Source organism: Mya arenaria, chromosome 9, assembly GCF_026914265.1.
Source record: "Mya arenaria isolate MELC-2E11 chromosome 9, ASM2691426v1".
Taxonomy (NCBI): domain Eukaryota; kingdom Metazoa; phylum Mollusca; class Bivalvia; order Myida; family Myidae; genus Mya; species Mya arenaria.
The window spans coordinates 46,677,725-46,696,659 of NC_069130.1; the positions used below are offsets into that span (position 1 = coordinate 46,677,725).

General features: G+C 35.1%; 1 protein-coding gene across 4 annotated transcripts in view; it reads left to right on the top strand.

The window, feature by feature from the left end:
- The window catches only part of LOC128246743 (arginine-glutamic acid dipeptide repeats protein-like), a 101,915-nt gene that overhangs the window by 13,922 nt on the left and 69,058 nt on the right, over positions 1–18,935 (top strand). For all 4 annotated transcript variants that reach the window (XM_052965140.1, XM_052965143.1, XM_052965142.1 and 1 more), the window contains exon 4: positions 802–904. In XM_052965140.1, the coding sequence (XP_052821100.1) occupies positions 802–904 (103 nt within the window). The remainder of the gene's footprint in view (positions 1–801; positions 905–18,935) is intronic.

Consider the following 18,935-nt stretch of genomic DNA (forward strand, 5'->3'; position numbering starts at 1 on the left):
ATTCATGAATGGCAATATATATTGTTACCATAGCTTTATATTCTGCTCTTAAAACATTCGGAAAAATATATGAATAATTGAAAGGGGATTTTTCACATAGGGAGAGTAAAAAAACAAAAGCTGACAGGCGACTTCAAATGATACGAGGGTTATGGGCATTCTAATAATTATGTTGTGATCTTCAAGAAGTAGTTTCTGTACCGTCAACCGAGTTATTGAAATTATACACAAGCGTAAAGCATTAATTTCGATCAAGAGGTAAGTGGGTGTAATTGCTCTGCATTTAAGTGAATAATTTATATCTCCTTGCTACCTATTGCACAGAAAAAGCTTTGCCTATTATTGAATGAACTAAAATAAGGAAATGCTTCAGTGTACACACTAATAGGCAATTCTTGGCTTGCTGGAAAATTCCTTTTATCACAACCTCCCCCCCTCCCACCCCCTTTCCTCCCCCACCCCTCCTGTATTCATGTATTTAAAAAATGACACTCAAGAGTGAAGTTGTACAACAAAGATTTCTGTCCATTATAAGACTGCCATGTACTTTAGTTTATCAGGGATGTGATTTGGCCACGGATTCAGGGAATCCACGGATCTTATGGCCCCAGGCACCCCCCCCCCAACACACACACACACATACCCCAAATAAAGGGCAGTGTGCTTTTGACAAGGAGCCCCAAGAACCCATGGCTCAAATGGTTTTAGCCCTCTGGCTGCCAGGTGATACATGTTCATGTGCAGGCGTAAAACATTCTATTAAACTATTCTTGATATATAGCAGTTCTTTCCTCGATTCAGGTAAAACGAGACACATTGGTGCTGCGAGTGAAGTGGTATTACCGCGTGACAGAAGTTCCTGACAGCGTGTACCAACATCTAGTGCAGGACAGATACTCGCAAAGTACGTAACAAACTGTGATATTGTTCCCTTATAGTGTTGTTTCACTCTGCTGGTTGTCAGTTTCTTGTGCAATCCGTTAAGTCGAAGGACATTAAAAAATTACTTGGTATAAAAACATCAGTCAAAATATTTGATAAAGAAATGATTTACTTCCCAAAAATATTTTTTTTTATTTTTGCCTCTTTTGGTATCGTTGCTTTGAAGTGAATATTAAAAAACAGAAATGAAATAAGATGTACCACAATTAATATAATTGATTAAATTCACAGAAAATGATGATGATTATCGAAAACAATGGTTTGTATGCAGGACACCTTTTAATTTGAAAGAAAGGTGCCGAAAACAGGGTATTTCTACCTTATGAAACAATAGTGGATCACTGTAAATCTTTTAGGACATTGGCTAGTCATTTAATATTTGTGTGTTTTCAGCTATTATATACACGGTTACAATCTTGGTATCTGTAATTAATATTTTCCTTAAATGCATTATTTAGTAAGTAGTTAAAGGTTTATCACTCAAAATTTATGTTTGTTATACATGTGAATGTATTGATTTTAAATTCAAGTGCCACTTAAATCTAGTTTGGATAAACGTCTTTGACAAAAAAGAAATAACTTGAGTGCCTCTCTGTTGAGTGCCTTTCTCCTTTTTGGTGTGAAAGCCTTGCTGATTGTTTTACCCGCAGAGAGACAACTGCCTGTATAAACAGTGTCGCTATCGATAGCTTTGTAACCAGTCTCTTGGAAAATATTCCATCAGGTTCCCATGGTAACAGGGCTTTTAACGACAGTGAGCCAATTTGCTGTCCCTTTTTCTTGGGGATATGATATGGAACTTGGGTGTCAAATTCATTGCAAAGTTTGATAGCCGTTTTGTCACATTCTGAAGTGTGTGTTTAGCACGAGTCTGAAACATGTAGAGGGCTGTTATAATGGTGTCAGAAATAATTTGCAAATTTACTTTGAAATTTTGTCCTGATATAATCGCTGAATAGAATGAATATCGGGTTTCATTTTGAATACCAACGTTTTTGAAACAGTGTCATGGTTTCCATATGACTCGAGTGTAAGAATCAACAGAGAATGCTCGAGAAATTATTTAAATTTATAGTTTAAAAGAAATTTAACGCTGTTTAAATACTTAGGGCATTTATAATGTTTTTTTTTACACAAAGGTAAACTACTTCTTCAAGCTAGAAAACAACTCAGAATATTTCGGTATTTTGAATTTTTGCAACCTTTTTCATGAATGTTTTGGTTGGTTTATAAAGTATTGACCTGTTTTTGATGCGTTTCCCTGCATTGTAGTGCAATAGAATTGCTGTTGGAAACTTGCAGATACTCAAATAGATTCCTGGTTTTTTGCTAATATTTTTGCTAACAAAATGTCGATACACATTAGGATCTTCCACATGTTGCCATTTAATACAAAAAAAATATAAAACCTGTTAAGGAAAAGATATATAGCAATTTTTACAATTTTTTTATGAATACCAACTAATGCGAAATTCACATGACATAAATCAGTATTAAAAATGATAAAAGGTTTGATGCTTATTCAATATTAAAAGAGAAATGACGTCAATGTCAAGTTATGTTGCACAAGTGTAATACTTAATGGTTGTTTTATTCTCGAAATAAAACAAAATCATCTCGTTAATATAATGAATAATTTTAAAGCTTTTCACATGGCTCTGATCTGCAGGAAAATGCCATATTGGGGTTTTGATTTGTCTGTAGATTCGCAGAATTTCGCAAATCTAATGGCATCAAGGGACCAAAAAAAAAGATTATATTTTTTAAACTGATTAAAAACACAGTTAACTGAATACTGCTTGTTTCTTTCTTTGTTGTAAGTATTTGCATGCACTCAAGTTTGCTGTTAATTTCCAGTCTGGAGAGCCCTCAAAATCTTGTTTTGCTTCTGCGGCAAGGTGCTTCACCTCTTTGAAGCCCATTTCAGGGGCCTAAAGCGCACCCAATTAAAACCCATCACCAAAATGGTGTCAGCCCCTTCAGCTGCCAGGTCAATCATCCATGCATATAAACAAGAAAATTTGTGATCACAAGGCCTTTATTATTTCTATGAATAGGCCAAAGGAAAAATATATGTCTGGTTCCTGTGACATGCTTGAAAAAATAGGGATGGTTGGTTGGATTGTGTTTATTTTTGGTAGAAAATGATTCCACATGGCTATATGTTTGCATTTAAGTGTTCATTTGACATTTTTTGTAATTAGTTACTATTAAAACACTGTCTGCTTTTATGTACCATTTTGCTAGAATTTGTCATTTGTAACAAATTTTACCCACTCTATTTCTTTTATTCCAAAAAATGAATTAGTTTAAACTTATTTATTTTACAACGATTTTGAAACAAGTTATTGCAAAATTATGTTATTCACTCTTGTTGGTACGATGTTACGGGAGAGTGTGGTCTTGTGTTGTGGAGAAAAACGGAATACTTGGAGGAAACCCGCTTCTCTGGTTCAGTGACCACAAACCAAACTCGCCCAAGCCAAGAAACAAACCCGGGTCACCTAGGTGAGAAGCGAGTGCACAAACCACTGCAAAAATCGGACAGCCACAAAATGAAAAAATGAATTGGGGTTGGCCCCAAAATTTAGTGTCATTCCTGTCAGCAAAATCAAACTTATTGTTTTTTTTTGGCCTTCAAAATAAGCACCAATTATTAGCACCAAGACTATCTTTCAAGGTATAGATATTTTATCAAAGACATTTCCCATGTTTATATGTCATTCATCTTTTCTCTAAGAATATATTCATGAAAGATAGATTGGCCATCATCATGAGATTACTCTGTTTTGCTGCAATATTGATGGGCAGTGGAAATTTAGGACTTCTTTACAAATTGATTGTTACCAGAGGTCTTAGCAAGACATTGAAAATGCAGTTTTACATATTTTATGTTGTATATTTTTAGTGTTGAATTACAGAAAATAGCAGAGCCTGCAGAATAGACACAATGTTTTATTGATGCTTTTATTTTGAGAGCAATGAAAATCGAGTTTTACTCAAATTTCTGTGAAAATAATATTTTCAATCCATAATCCACAAAAGCTCAGTCAGGTGGGCTGCGGCATACTTTAGTCACAAGAGACATTTCGTATGAGGTTCATATACTCAAAACTTAATTGTCGGCTACATTTACTTATTATTTTTTTATAAAGATCAGCTCATTCTACACAATATTTAGGCAGCATCAAAGCATTCTGTGAATATAAATGTGAATTTTTTTACTCAATTCAGCATGGCAACCCCAAAAATGGTCCAAATTAACTTTAAGTTTAAACCTTATTTATTTTACAACGATTGTGAAGAAAGTTATGATTATCTTTACTATGTCACTCTCGTTGGCACAATGTTGCGCGACAGTGTGGTCTTGGTGTGGGGAAAACCGGAGTACCCGGAGAAAACACACTTGTCTGGCTTGGTGACCACTAACAAACTCAAGTGCGCCCAGGCAGGGAATCGAACCAGGGTCGCCTTGGTGAGAAGCGAATGTGCTAACCACTGCGCTAACTGGACAACCAAATGCCAAATTAACTTTTCATGTCAATAGAATTGTCAATAAATTATGCATAAGTTACACCAAAATGAAACATTTCTCGGAGAGAGCCCCGGCCGTGCCGTGTTTAGAATCTGTTTTGGGGGTTCCTGCGGAAAGGGGCGCATGCCAAGAGGGTCACCCTTTAAGTGCACACCTTCTGTCATTAAATCCTGGATGTGACCCCGTTTACCAAAGGGACTTGGTCTCATTGAAAACTAAAAGAGTGAATTTAACTTATTTATTCAAGTCAACCTATTGTCCAAATGTTAGTTTCAAAAATGACTTATTGCTTTAAGACCATGAATCAAGTTTCTTAAAATTGAACATTTGATGATTTGAAGGCTCCAATATGTTTTTCTTTTCTTGTATGATTTTCAACAGCCCAATTTCTCAGTATACAACATCCAGTATCTTCACTATTTGTTTAATCTCAGACAATTTCTCCCCGAATGTTTATTTTTTGTGCTGGAAAAATAGAGAGACTGTTGCAGCTGATTTATTAAAACAGTAATCGGGTCTGATTTCTCAGAAGATAAAAGACTAAAACAGGTCTGACATGATAGCATTATTTTTGCAAAACATTTGGAGAAAAGCCACATTTCTTCATTGAGTGATCTCCCTTGCATTGTTAAAATTGGACTGTCCAGAAGTAAAAGGGTTATACAAATTACCTTCAGTTCTTCACCATTTCACACTTGTGTTCTGTATAGCTTTAAAATTTCCCATAAAATTGGCATGTCATAAATGTGTATGGTGTATTAAAAAAAGTTTGGATGATCTATTAAAGTTTAAAATATATTTTGTGTCCCTCGAAATAGGTATATTTTCAAAATGTCTTCATGATAAACTAAGAAGAATATTATTTATGACCAATTATTAAATTTCCATGTTACTATATGAGGTATTTTAAGCATGAACCTGCAAGCTTTGCACTGGTAATATGACTTACGGGCTTTCTCAATTTTATATATATAGCAGAGCTTGTCAACCCTTTTAATTGCAAGCATTGGTATAATGATTTTTGGGCTCGTTCATCCAAGAGTCTAATTTTTGATGTCTTGTTTAGCTGAAAGTCTAATATCAATGATTCACTCTGATGCAGGCCAAATAAAAATAAAATGGCCAAAAAAAACACAACAAAATTAATATCTTTAAATTAATCAGGTAAAAAACAACTTTCTTTTGAAATTACATTAAAGACCTCCCGTAGCAGATATTAGAATGGGGATTAGACGTCTTAGTTTCGCCACTTGTACAGGCCTGTATTGGGATATTGTCGAAATCTGCTAATGCTTCTTTATTATCAGCGAAAGCTGAAGTGAATTTTCCGACAAATAACCTTATTGAAGTAACGGCTTATTGCTACTTTGAGAATGTGATAAACGAGCATTACATGTTATACTAATCTTGAGGTTATGGCGTTTTAAAGCAGATGTATAGATTTTTGAAAATTTATTAAACATTTGTGTAAACTTTAAGATATCCCTGTGAGCTGAATGTAAACAAACGTTCCTATCATAAGGATTTATGTTCAAATATACAAATACAATATCAGGTATTAGTTCTATGAAGTATAAGAGACTAGTTAATTTTTATTGAGCTTTCTTTTTAAATGTTTGCCGATCTATGATATTAATGATGAATTTGACATTAACCAGGAGCCATTTCTCCTAAAGCATTTATTGACCATTTTGAATTATGGAAAAAAACAACTTTTTCTGTAAGTTGAATTTTACAGAAAACTGAAAATGTTTGTACACCAAAAATATGACAAAAAGATAGGAAATGGAATAAAACATTTACGCATGTGAATACATTTTGAAATAATGGTTGTAAAAAATACGGAAATGTTCACTAAGATGCTGTAGTTTAGTTTATACCAATTACTTTAAGCTAGATTGTGACGAAAGCTGATACCTTATAAAATCGCGCTTGAGTCTGTTTTCTGGGTAGAAACCAGTACTCGTGTCCATTTTGAGAGGCTATAAGAAAGTACCCCTGGTGAGGATCGAACCCATAACCTCTTGGGTGAGAGGCAGACACCTAAACCACTAGACTACTTTCTCTACTTCGACCTACTATCTAAAAAACATGGTTAGAAAGAAAAAATAATGTGTTACATTAGAATTCTGAGGTTTTTAGGCCGCAGTTATGTTGACAGGAACCACCCTTTGGCCACTTGCCCCCAAATCCCCCTCCCCCAACACCAACACCAACCACCCCACCCCCTTACAATTTTTTAAATGGTCACTAAAATGACATTCAGGCCCATAAAAATGAATTGCAATATCAACATTTATCTTAAAATGAACCAAAGAAATCTCACAAACATTTTTTTCTTTCTGTCGTATATATTAAACTAGTTCACAATTATTCTGCATATGCTGTCGAGGTTTGATTATTCGTTTCTTGCATCGTGAGGATCAATATGAAGACTCCTACAAAATATTTTAATTCATCAATGAGCCTAGAGAGGAAACAGATCAATTCCATCAGAGAAATTTCCAGTTCGTCACTTAGCCTCATTTTCCGTTTTATTGACCTGTGTATTGGCATGAAACACTGTTTCCCATGTTTTTTGTTGCCGATAAGATGTCGCGAAAGTACTTGTGATTAAATTAGCAAATATGGTGATATATACCCCCCAGTTTACATTAAATTGACTTCAATGAAGATTTTATTGCCGTATTTACATTGGGACAGTTTATAAATCAGAAAACGATTTCGGATGGTAACAAACATATTTGGGTTGAAGTTGTTTTGTTGGGGGATTTTCCTTTGATTTCTGCAAAGTGGTTAAGCATTGGATAGCCATTGTGAGAGAAAAACTGGTAAGGTGTTTTCATTTAAATGAGAAATAAATAGCCTAGTACTGTTCAACAGTTGTAAAACTGCTCTCAGACCTTTTGATTTCACATTTTTTTGCAAATAATGTTTGCTCCTTTGTTGACTTTTGTTGCAAAATCAGTGATCGTGTTTGTGCAAGTTTTTTTTTTGTCTTTATACAGCCAAAAAAAAATGGAATTAACATAATGTTTCTGTGTTAAATTTGATTTTTAAGGTTTCTTTTTAAGTTTCAAAATGTACACTTGATGGGTTCTTAGTCAATCACTTGTGATACTTCACTTGTTGAGTAAAGTGCGTTTGTGGCTTGATCAACTCAGATAAACAGATTGAGAAGCATTTACATAGTATTGCTCCTTGATCATCTGTGACTGGGTGGAAAATCATTGAATTGTGTCCCTTATGCAACTGTGACTAGTTCAAAGAATCATTACCCGTTCAAACTGAGACTCACAGGCTTCAATAATCAAAGCTAATTGTGAGTGGCTCCTGTTGTCATTGAGTTTTGCCCCATGGTCATCTGACTTTAATTATCATTGAGTTATGTCCCTTGATCAACATTACTTTGACTGGTTCTAATTTATAATTGTTTATTTATGCCATTTAGTCAACTTTAACTGGTAAATACTCAATATATTCAAACACCTTCATCAACTGTGGATGGTTCCAAAATCATGGAATTATGCCCCTTTGATCAAATTTGACTGGTTCCATTTATCATAAAGTTATGCCCCCTTGATCAATTAAGACTGGCTCCAATAATCATGGAGTTATGCCCCTTGATCACCTTAGTCTGGTTCAAATAATCATTGCATTATGTCCCTTGATAGTATTAAACTGGCTGCACTGATAATTGAGTTATTCCCCTGGAACAACTGAAAAACAAACAAATGTTGGCTTTCATTGTAGTGCCTAGATACTTCCTACAAAGCTGTTTTGATCTGTAAAAATAGTCCTGGAGTTTATAGTTCTTTAATCATATTTGATCGGATTAGTACTTATAGCGCCAGCTTTCACTTAGTTATGTATGTTTATGATTGGTTCTGTCAAGTATAATTACAAGATTATTTGCAATCTTGTTTTCCAGAGCTGGAAGTTAAAGATTGACACTTGTGATATGTTTGATTTTTATAATCCTTTGTAAATTGCTGAAGTTTATAGGTTTAGTCTTTTAGTTGTCGATTTCTTTGATCTAAAATATGTATTTTGATAAGAAAGGAATCATGTTTAGTTGTTGTTATGATGCAGAATTTTAATTTTTGTAGTGTATGACATTTTTGTCTCGATTGATTTGATTTTTGTTATTTGAATAGTTATTATTCTAAAAAAAGGTTTATGGGGATCGAATGAAGATTGCATTCTTGAATAAAGAAATTTTTGTTTTGATGTTTTACAAATTAAAAATGATTTGAAGAAATAAGTGATAATTGTTTGTTTTCAAAACATGTTTTTCTGAAAGGCTGTATATTTTTGAAATATAATTAAACATTCTCCATTTAAATATGAGATATGTTTTATTGATAAAGTTTGGTTACTCTGTTTTATTAAGTTTTTTTCCGACTTTATCTGGTATAAGTATCACTTTAAGGTATAGTTATTGTCGAAACATGCTGTAAACATATGTGGGCATTGCAATAAAGCCGGCTTTAATGTTGTGGTTCGGGTAATAAACCAGATGAATTATGGGACAGGTAAACGATCTGGACACCTACAAAATGAGATTATACGATCATTAATGACCACTTATGGCCTAAGTGTTGGTCAAGTCAGCATACCTATGGCTTACCAGAACTTGTTAAGTAGGTAGTACTTTAACATTTGCATGTTATAGTTCTGTTATGCACCAGTCAATCGTTACCGGGGGGGGGCCTCTCCCCAGGTCTGGGGGTATATCTGGGATAGCCAGGGAAATGGGCCGTGTTTTTACCTTTCAGTTGGCCCTGGGGTGGTTTTCTCTTCGCGCCAAAAATAGCAGGGCATGGGCCTTACCCAGGGTACCTGGGGGGGGGGGGGGGGGGGCATTTGGCAGGGATTTTATTAGCAGTTTGTCCCCACAGGTAGGGGATTTTACTCGGGCTTGGCTGGACCAAAAGTCAAAGTCCCTGCTATTCCCAGTACCTGGCGGGACCATGGTCCCAATTGACTGGTACATTGGGCTGGCTAACAAAAGGCATATTTCAACATTCAACAAAATAAGACTTTTGAATGAACAAGCCTGAATCCTTAAAATAGTGCTTAACTGGTCCCAAATGAACATGTGCTGCTATATCAAATCGTGAGTAATACCACTGTTGGCGTAGCTACTGTATCTTTAGTGCTGCTGTTGTTGGTCAGTGTTGTCCTGTGGGATGCATCATCATCACCTGCTGTTGTTACTAGCACCAGCACTACTACTACCACTACTGATTTTCCTGCTATCATAGCTGCTGCTGATATTTTCTTGTTAACGATTGTGTTCATTGTGGTGTTTGTGATGAGCCATTGTTGGTATTCATATGTATTTCATTGGACTGAAAGGAGACATTCTGTTTTGTCAGTATTTTTATCATTCATTTTATTACTATTCAATCAATTTAGAACAGAACTCAGAAACTATTTGAGGGAATTGATTTAAACTTTGAGAATTGATTGATGTTAAAGTAAATTTGTGTACAGAGCAAGAAATACAACTCTGGTTAATTTATTTCCACAGTTATCTCCCCTTGTTAAATGCTAAGGGGAAACATAAGTTTTCGATAGGTTCATGAGTTGAAAGAGAATGACTTTCAGTTTTCGATGGAATACAATTCTAGTATTGATAGAGAATGACCAGATTTTAATGGATGTTAAAGCAGTGGTCTCCCTTCACTTAGTACATCAATACCCTGGTGGCCGTGATGGTGGCTGGCAATAATAGACAGCACCTAAACTAATGTGCCCTATTCGTTTCTAGGGGTTGTGGGTTAACTGCTTATTTTACGAGGGGCTAGGGGTTGAAAGGGTCACTCATCTTTACACCTGGGGCCCGGGTCGGGTTACAGGGTAAATAGGTCCAGTCAGGCTTTATGCTTGACCACTAGTGTGTATGGTCAGTTTTTGTACAAAGTTTATTAGTGGAAGTTAATTTATTTCTTTTCCCCAAAATACCAGAATTATTTGTGGTTTTGTTTAATGATACAGTGGTTGTGTTTCATCAAGTTTGATGGAGTATATGGAGTGCACCTTGTTTGAGTTTATTCAGAGATAAATTATTCAGAAGAAATTGATAATGGGAGACTGTGCCATTATGTATGATGGAAATATTGAGTCAAAAGCTCTGTTAAATGGCTTTTTCAAGTATTATTGGAAATACTAGAAAATCTGTTACAAGTCCTGTGGCAACATGTGCATCGTTGAATAAAATGGGCTTTGATCTGGTATGGTTAGATTGCTGGAGGTCTTAATGGGAAAAGGCACAGCTAGACGAATGTTTATTTCTCATAAACACCTCCAAATAAATGATAATGTAAATAATGGTTGAAATCAATTTTGTTTTCTCACAAAGTACGCCCCTTTCTAATGAAAATGTTTTCGCCCCTACTACTGAAAATGAAAAAGACACTGATTAAAGTTTAATAAAAAAAAAAGTGTATTAGAATTGGTCTCAATGAAATCAATACCATGGTCAAAATTACTCATCAAACCAGTCTGAATTTCATTGAGGTCACATGCACCAACAAAAAATACATTGGGCAACTGGGCAGAGGCGTATTGATAAATATCTTGATTCTATGGGTCTGCCAATCATCCAAGTACTAATGTCTGCTGGGCTATCAGCTATCTTTAGCTGTGTGCCCATCATGTGGATAAACCATAAAATATCAGTGCTTCATTCATATCCAGATACACTTTCTCACAGATAACCCTTCTGCATCATGTAAAACCTCATGTGTTCTTTGAAATATTCGCATTCTTCATGCATATGTAGGATATTGGTTCTGCCATTCAGTGCGGGTTGGAACATTTTTGATGAAAAATAACAGCTCGTTTAATGGATTGGTATGTTTTACATATTGTTGTTAGCATTCTGGAGAAAGCCTTGGATCGAGAGATGGCTGTATATTGATAGAGAAAGAGAACATTTCAAAGACGAGGTGGAAATTGAATTAAGCAAGGTTGAAATTGGGATTAAGCTGGAGTTAGGGTTAAGCTGGATTTAGGGTTAAGCGTATATATTCATGCAATGGATACTAGAGGAGGTGCGGGGATCTAGAAAGTAAGTGCGTTCAGCATAATTCTGGTTATTTGATAGTTGTTACATGCTGTTAATAGCCGATGCTGTTAGTAGTAGACTTAAGTTTGCTGAATTCACTCAGCATGCTGGTTGTCGTTCAAGCATTCAATTTTATATGATACGAGCGATTATTTTTCTCAATAATTAATATAGCACATAGTTATATAATCTATTTCATAACTTTGACCACCTTTGTCAAATAACCTGCAACCAGTGACCAGGTGGAGTGTGGCGTCCATTTGCAAGCAGTATGTAAACTAGGTAAATTTAATACTTTGTCACATACAGTAAGTGACAATTAAGTTGGAGAGATGAATTTGATGTAGACAGACTAGTGATAAGACAATTTAGACATTCATGAAATGGCTGAGCTTGCCAGACAGCAGATCAAACATGACAAACATAATGGATGAACAGTCAACAAAACATTAGATAGATAGCAGTGTTAATATAGACAATCCTTGCAGACAAGCAAAGGAGCAAAGACATGAACACATGCAGCCGGACACTGTTACACAGATATACAGACAAACAGAAGGACAGACACGAAGTTTACTGAACCAGACAGACAGACAGACGTATGTACATTTTGATGAGATGAAATAGTGCCTCAATGATGGCAAGTAAGACCAACAGCCTGAGCTAATCAGACAGAATAATAAGCAGATAAGGTTTAAGACAGACAAGCTGACAAACTAACAGAGAAACTGACAGGAAATTGACAGACAAGACAAGAGACAGACACACTAGCAAACAAACTGACAGACTAAGCAAGAGACAGTCGAGTTGACATACAAGGGACAGACAAGCTGACAGACATGCTGATAGAGAAGAGACTGACAAACTGATAGAAGAGCTGACAAACTGACTGACAAGACAAGAAACAGACAAAGTGACAGGCAAGACAAGAGATAGAAAAAATGACAGACAAGCTGACAGACATGACAAGAGATTGACAAACTGACAGACAAAACAAGAGACAGACCCACAGACAGACAAGGGGCCAAAAATGACAGACAATACAAGGGACAGAAAAGCTGACAGACATAACAAAAAACGGAAAATCTGACAGCCAAGACAAGAGACAGACATGCTGTCCAGAAGACAAACAGATAAAGTGATTGACCTGGCTAAAAGACAGGAACATACAGACACACAAGAATATACCGGTACTGATATTTAGATAGACAGAAGGACGGATTTATAGACAGAATGACCAAAGTATGGACAGTCAGACAAACAAAGACAGACAGACAAAGACAGACAAACAGTCAGACAGACAAACAGACAGACATTAAATGACAAAGGGAGAGAGATAAAGACACATGTGAAGCAAACAAGCATGCACAAAATGGATCAATTGACAGTCTTGACTGTAGACATTGAGACAAGTAGATAATTTCTTTTCATCTTTTCATGCCATTCCTTGTAAACAGTGCCAGAGAACACTTCATGGCAAAAAGTATTATGTTTGCAAGTGATAAATGTATTTCTGCTTGCAAGCAACCAGTTTAGTTTCCAGAAGATGGACCAATAAATCATTCCCATCTGCATTTCTGTAATGAGTTTACCTTGAACTACTGCTGGCATGGTCTGGTATGTTGTATGGTAAGGGGGGAGATGTTTATACTTCATTTAATATCATTGGTACTGTTGGCTTGTCTTCTTCGTCAGCAGCAGCAGCAGCGGCAACGTCTGCATTTTTGTAATGAGTTTACTTGGAACTACTGCTATCATGGTCTGGTATGTGGTATGGTAAGGGGGGGGGGAGATTTTTATACTTAATTTAATATCATTGGTACTGTTGGCTTGTCTACTTTGTCAGCAGCAGCAACAGCAACAGCAGCAGCAACATCTACATTTCTGTAATGAGTTTACCTTGAACTACTGCTAGCATGGTCTGGTATGTGGTATGGTATGGGGAGATGTTTATACTTCATTTAATATCTTTGGTACTGTTAGCTTGTCTTCTTCGTCAGCAGCAGCAGCAGCAGCAGCGTCTGTATTTTTGTGTTAAGTTTACTTGGAACTACTGCTTACATGATCTGGTATGTGGTATGGTATGGGGAGATATTTATATAATTGGTACTGTTTGCTGTTCCTCTTTGTCAGCAACAGCAGCAGCAACAACATCATCAATAACTTTATCATCGTTATCAAATACTGTTTATCAAAGCATAGTTTCAATCCCAATTCAAACTAATTTTAAACACTTGAATAAAAAAACTGGTAAAACATAAGAACATTTGTGATATCAGTTTCTATTCACCAGTTTTTGGGATGCAAAGAAATGCAAAATATTTTATATTCCTTTAATGCCTTCAAATTCTAATATCTCTATGTAAATAAACTGATATTTTCATGAAAAAGCATGTCTTAAACTCATTCTTTATACTCTCCTAATCTCATGTAATCATTTCGGGATTACTTCTGACATAATGTGATTAACAGAAAGGCCATCATCGATTTTGTTGTCAGAATTGCAGAGATCTGGCCACTTTGTGATAACAGTTTTATATCCAATGACTTCAATAAATTCACATCGGAAATGTTATAAAGAAAGGTGCACTTTACTGCATGCATCTATCAATAAACCCATATTAGAGTGTAGTTTTTCCTCGAATGGTCTCACATTTAAGTTGTTTGTTGATTTAGTCAAGGCCCTGATTTCTAGAAACTTCTTAGGCTTAATAAGCTTAAGTAGCTTATTTGAGATAGCCAAAATACATACTTAAACTGAATTTCAAAAAATGAAAAATGGTTTATTGTTATTATCATAAAGATAATTTTTATCCAAAGTATAAAAACTCTTAAAGAAGTCAATATAACGCAATTTATTGAAAACCAAAAATAATGAGATTAGCTTAACCCTTTAGCGCATGTATACGAGATAGGCCGACATAGCTCATTACCAGATGTATACGCATTTGGCCGACCGTATCCATTACTGGATGTAAACGCATGGCCCGCATATTTCAATAGGGTCATTTCAATATTTCAATTTTGCATCTTTCTTTTTGTAAACAATATCCCGGATGTTTATAAAATTAAAGTTTAACCTTTTGTGTATTGATTTTCCCTTGAAAATATCGTCTGCTAAATTGAGAAGGTGTTTATACTCCCAATCGCAGGTGTGATATCCCATTGTGACGTAATAAGACCACGAGCTAAGTACTGTATGGAATTTCCCCCAAATTCATTGATGCGTAAATCATTAAATATATTACGTCAGTTCAGTTTACCATTAAAATCAATTGAGATTATATTTACTTAAAGGTAATATTTTGTTTACAAACAAAAGAAACAATTAGTAAATGAGAAAATGATGGGTAAATTTTCTGTGAAGCTTATATAATGTCCATCATAGTTTTGGCTGTAAAATAGGTCATGTGCAAGCGTTTTGTCTGATCTAGATCTTTTTATTCATACCGGAAAATCATTTATCGGCTTTCTTTTTTTGTAAACAATTTTATGAGGGGGTAATAAAGTTAAACAGACACCTTGGACTGGATCTCTCAGCTGGATGACACCGGATATTCCTGACATATGTCTGTGTATTAATACACAAGAACATAAATTGTCGGCTTTTTAATCCAGATGGGTCTTTTTTATGATAGGGGTAATAAAAATTAGATCGATCCCAGCATTTTATTACCCTTTGATTTAATGCAATTATGACATTTCAAAGAAATGTTACAAATCCATCTTGAAAATACATTCACAGCTGAAATAAAATAATTTAATATTTCATCATTGACACCATTTATTAGATAATTTAATTATCTATAAAAAATGAATTCACATAAAAAAGATTTGGACACAATTATTTGGAGTAACATTGATTTTAAGGTCATACTGCTGTATTCATTTTCTCATTTTCAAATATCCAGAAAAGTGCCTATGCAGATAAGGACTGCTTATCAGTAAGATGGCTATTGACTGGGAGGTGTAATCTGGCCACTTGTCTATGTGCTAAAGGGTTAATCCTGTTATAAGGGACTTAAGAAACTTGGGGCCTGGTTGTCATAGTTTTCACTGTTGTAATTTATTATCATTATATATTTTATCATTCTTAGGTTGTCATCATCATCGTTGTCATCGATGTTGTCTTCCTCAACATTGTTGTCATCATCATCATCATCATCATCATCATCATCATCATCATCATCATCATCATCATCATCAATGTCGGCATTATCATCATCATCATCATCATCATCAATGTAGGCGTCATCATCATCATCATCATCATCATCATCATCATCATCATCATCATCATCATCATCATCATCATTATCATCATCATCATCATCATCATCATCATCATAATCATTATCATCATCAGCAGCAGCAGCCTAACTGAGTTTCATCATTTGTTATCATCATCATTACCCTCATCAGCTACAACAACAGCAGCAGCAGAAGCAACAGAGAATCATATTTTTCATTATCATCATTGTCATTATCACCGCCACCACCACCACCACCACCAAGCACTAGCACTTCTTGATTTATCTGCATTATCTCTGAGAGATGCTATAAATCATTTATTGACTAGTTTTGTGTTATTTGCTCTTTGTGAATCTAATGAAACAGTCTCAGAGCATTAATCTGTAAATAATTAATCACCAGTCTGTTAGCTGTTAGCCTTTTTATGAGTAGCATGTTTCTGGCCTTTGCATTAAAGAATTGATTTGTCTCAGGGTATATGAGACTTCCATTTGATTTCATTATTGTAAAATAATCAATTAAGAGGTATATTTGTAAGTCAAAGAGATGTATGAAGAAGCGAATCTATTTTGAAGTAAAAATATTTGCATTATTTTTAACATTGTAATAACAGTTCAAAATATTACGCCTTGACACTACTTGATCTTGAGATTTTAACAAGGTTGAATTTGGTAAAGTAACATCGCCCTAAAATGGTATGCATGTTTCAAGATATTTAGATGAAACTTGGCCAACATGTTGCCAGAGACAATTGACTGATTACTATAGCAAGGCTCATAACTCAAGACTTTTTTTGTGTTTTGCCCCTTTGTTAAATAGGAAAAACCTCCTTTACAACATTAAGATGATATATTTTTTGTACTTTTTTGGGGGTGGGTGCACTTATAAAGTCACTCTCCATCGTAACGCAAATTCCTGTGTCCACAGCTGATGGGCCTTGTGAACAGGTATAATTAAACCTACATTTCCTACTATCATTATTTAAAATAGATGAAATATTTGTGTAGCAATGCATTTAATTGGCAAAAATTATACCTATAAAAATCATTCCTTACCTTTCGAAATCTATGAAAATCATTCCTTACCTTTGGATGTACCAGGTTAGGTGATTGTGTGCCAATTACTTATCATCAAGTGTTGGTGTGTTTTTTTCCACATTATCTTACATATTGGCAATAGTCTGTGACAAGAAACAGGCCTCTTCCAGCTATGCTGCTTTTCTGAAGATAAATCGCTGTTGAATTTTATAGCCAGAAATCATAGTTATTTTTGCATTATTTCCTGAAATTTAGCTCCGATGGTATAGGTGATATAAGTTTTTACAAGGATTTCTGACACTAGTCATTAATTTATAAATTATCTGTATATAAGTAAAAAGGTTTTAAAGAACCATTAGATGGTTTGGAATTTGGTATGTCTAAATCTCAGTCATTTACAATGATAGAAAAAACCGACATCAAAGCCTTCCGATGAAATAAAAAACCTATCTTGCTATGAATGCTAAGCTGCTGAAAAATATGCTTTTGAATTACTAGCAAAATATGCCAGAATGTCAGTGCCAAAAATAATATAAGGCAAAATCTACTTAAAATAATATTTTTGCAAAAAGCATGATTTGACCAGGTGTCATTTTGGTGTAAATCAGGTAGTTTAATTGGCGCAAGTGTTTTAAAAAAATTGAGCGAGGGATTTCAGAAATTATTGAGTAAAAGTGTTTCAAGAGTTTAGAGTTTATTGCTAATACATTAGGCAGCATTCCCATGTGAACACAAGCAAGAACTTATTATATGCATCATTAGGAAATGCCTTAAGAAAACTTATTAGTTTATATATAATTATTACGATGTATTTTCCAGGTATTTTGTGTATTTTCTGACAGGTGTTTCCTGTCAGGCTGGGCTTATCAGCTGTATACATATTTCTTACCAATGTTTGTTATTGTAGAGATGTAAATGGCATTAAGATGTCTATTGGTTGTTGGGGTGAACAAAAATACATCAGATAGAAATAAATCCCATTTGTAAATATATGAAAATATACTTCAGATTTTAAAAGAACTTCCAAAGGCGAAAAAAGAGGGATGGGAATGGGATGGATGGTTGAAATAAGGGGGTGGGGCTAGACTGGGATGTATTGGGAAGAAATGGGTTGGGCATATATTTGCTAGAGGTAAATATGGTGGGATAGAAGAAATTATAGGCATTGTGTAGGAGTGTTAGGGATATAAATGGATGGAATAAGGATTCTGACAATTGTATTAGGATTGCAAACTGTTAAACCCAAAGGATAAGTGCCTATCATTACCTAAGAATAAGTATGAACATATTTAAATAAAGTGGTCTTTTAAGTCACACTATTTTAAACCGCATAACACTATACTTCCCAATTTTTAACCCCCGGTGCATTAATTCTTTTAACATGTCATGTCAAAAAGTGGATTTGGCGATTCCTGATTTTGATTTGCAATACAACAGCCTAGTGCCTAAATATAGAGAGCTAGAGGGACCATGCACCAATTGAGGCTTTTGGGAATCGAGGAATGAAAATGGAGGCAACCAGGGATATATTCTTTGTAAGCCTACTTTGTGTAGTTCACTGTTTTAAAAAAGGTTGGAACTCAAAAGTAGGAAGTGACCATCAAATCAACCCTCCTCATAAAGTTAATCATATTTGAAAGAGTGGTAAATAGCTTGAACATGAATAGCAGGAAATAGCAGGAATAAATGCCTTTCCTGTGTTTCCTCATTACTGACATCAACGGTGATTTTCTTGATAGCTCTAGCTGGCCGAGGGCCACAACCGATAACTCCAATGTTGTACACCACTCAGATTCCTTTGCAACATTATTATGTTAGGCTAGAGGAAAAAAAATTATGTGTATTTTCATCATAGCCCGCCTGTCCCTGCTAATGGAACACCTGCCCCAACATTTTTTTTTAATACTTGACAAAAATTTGCCTAGGGCAAGAAGGGTAAACACTCAAAGAAGTTATGCCAGAATTTGAAGTTTCGGTTCTTTCGTCCAGACATACTCACTGGTCCAATATTTAGATCATGATAAAAGTTGAGGCTTGGTGTTAGAGGTTTCTTAATCTTATTGACAAAACATGAACCTTGTCCACAACTCAAAAC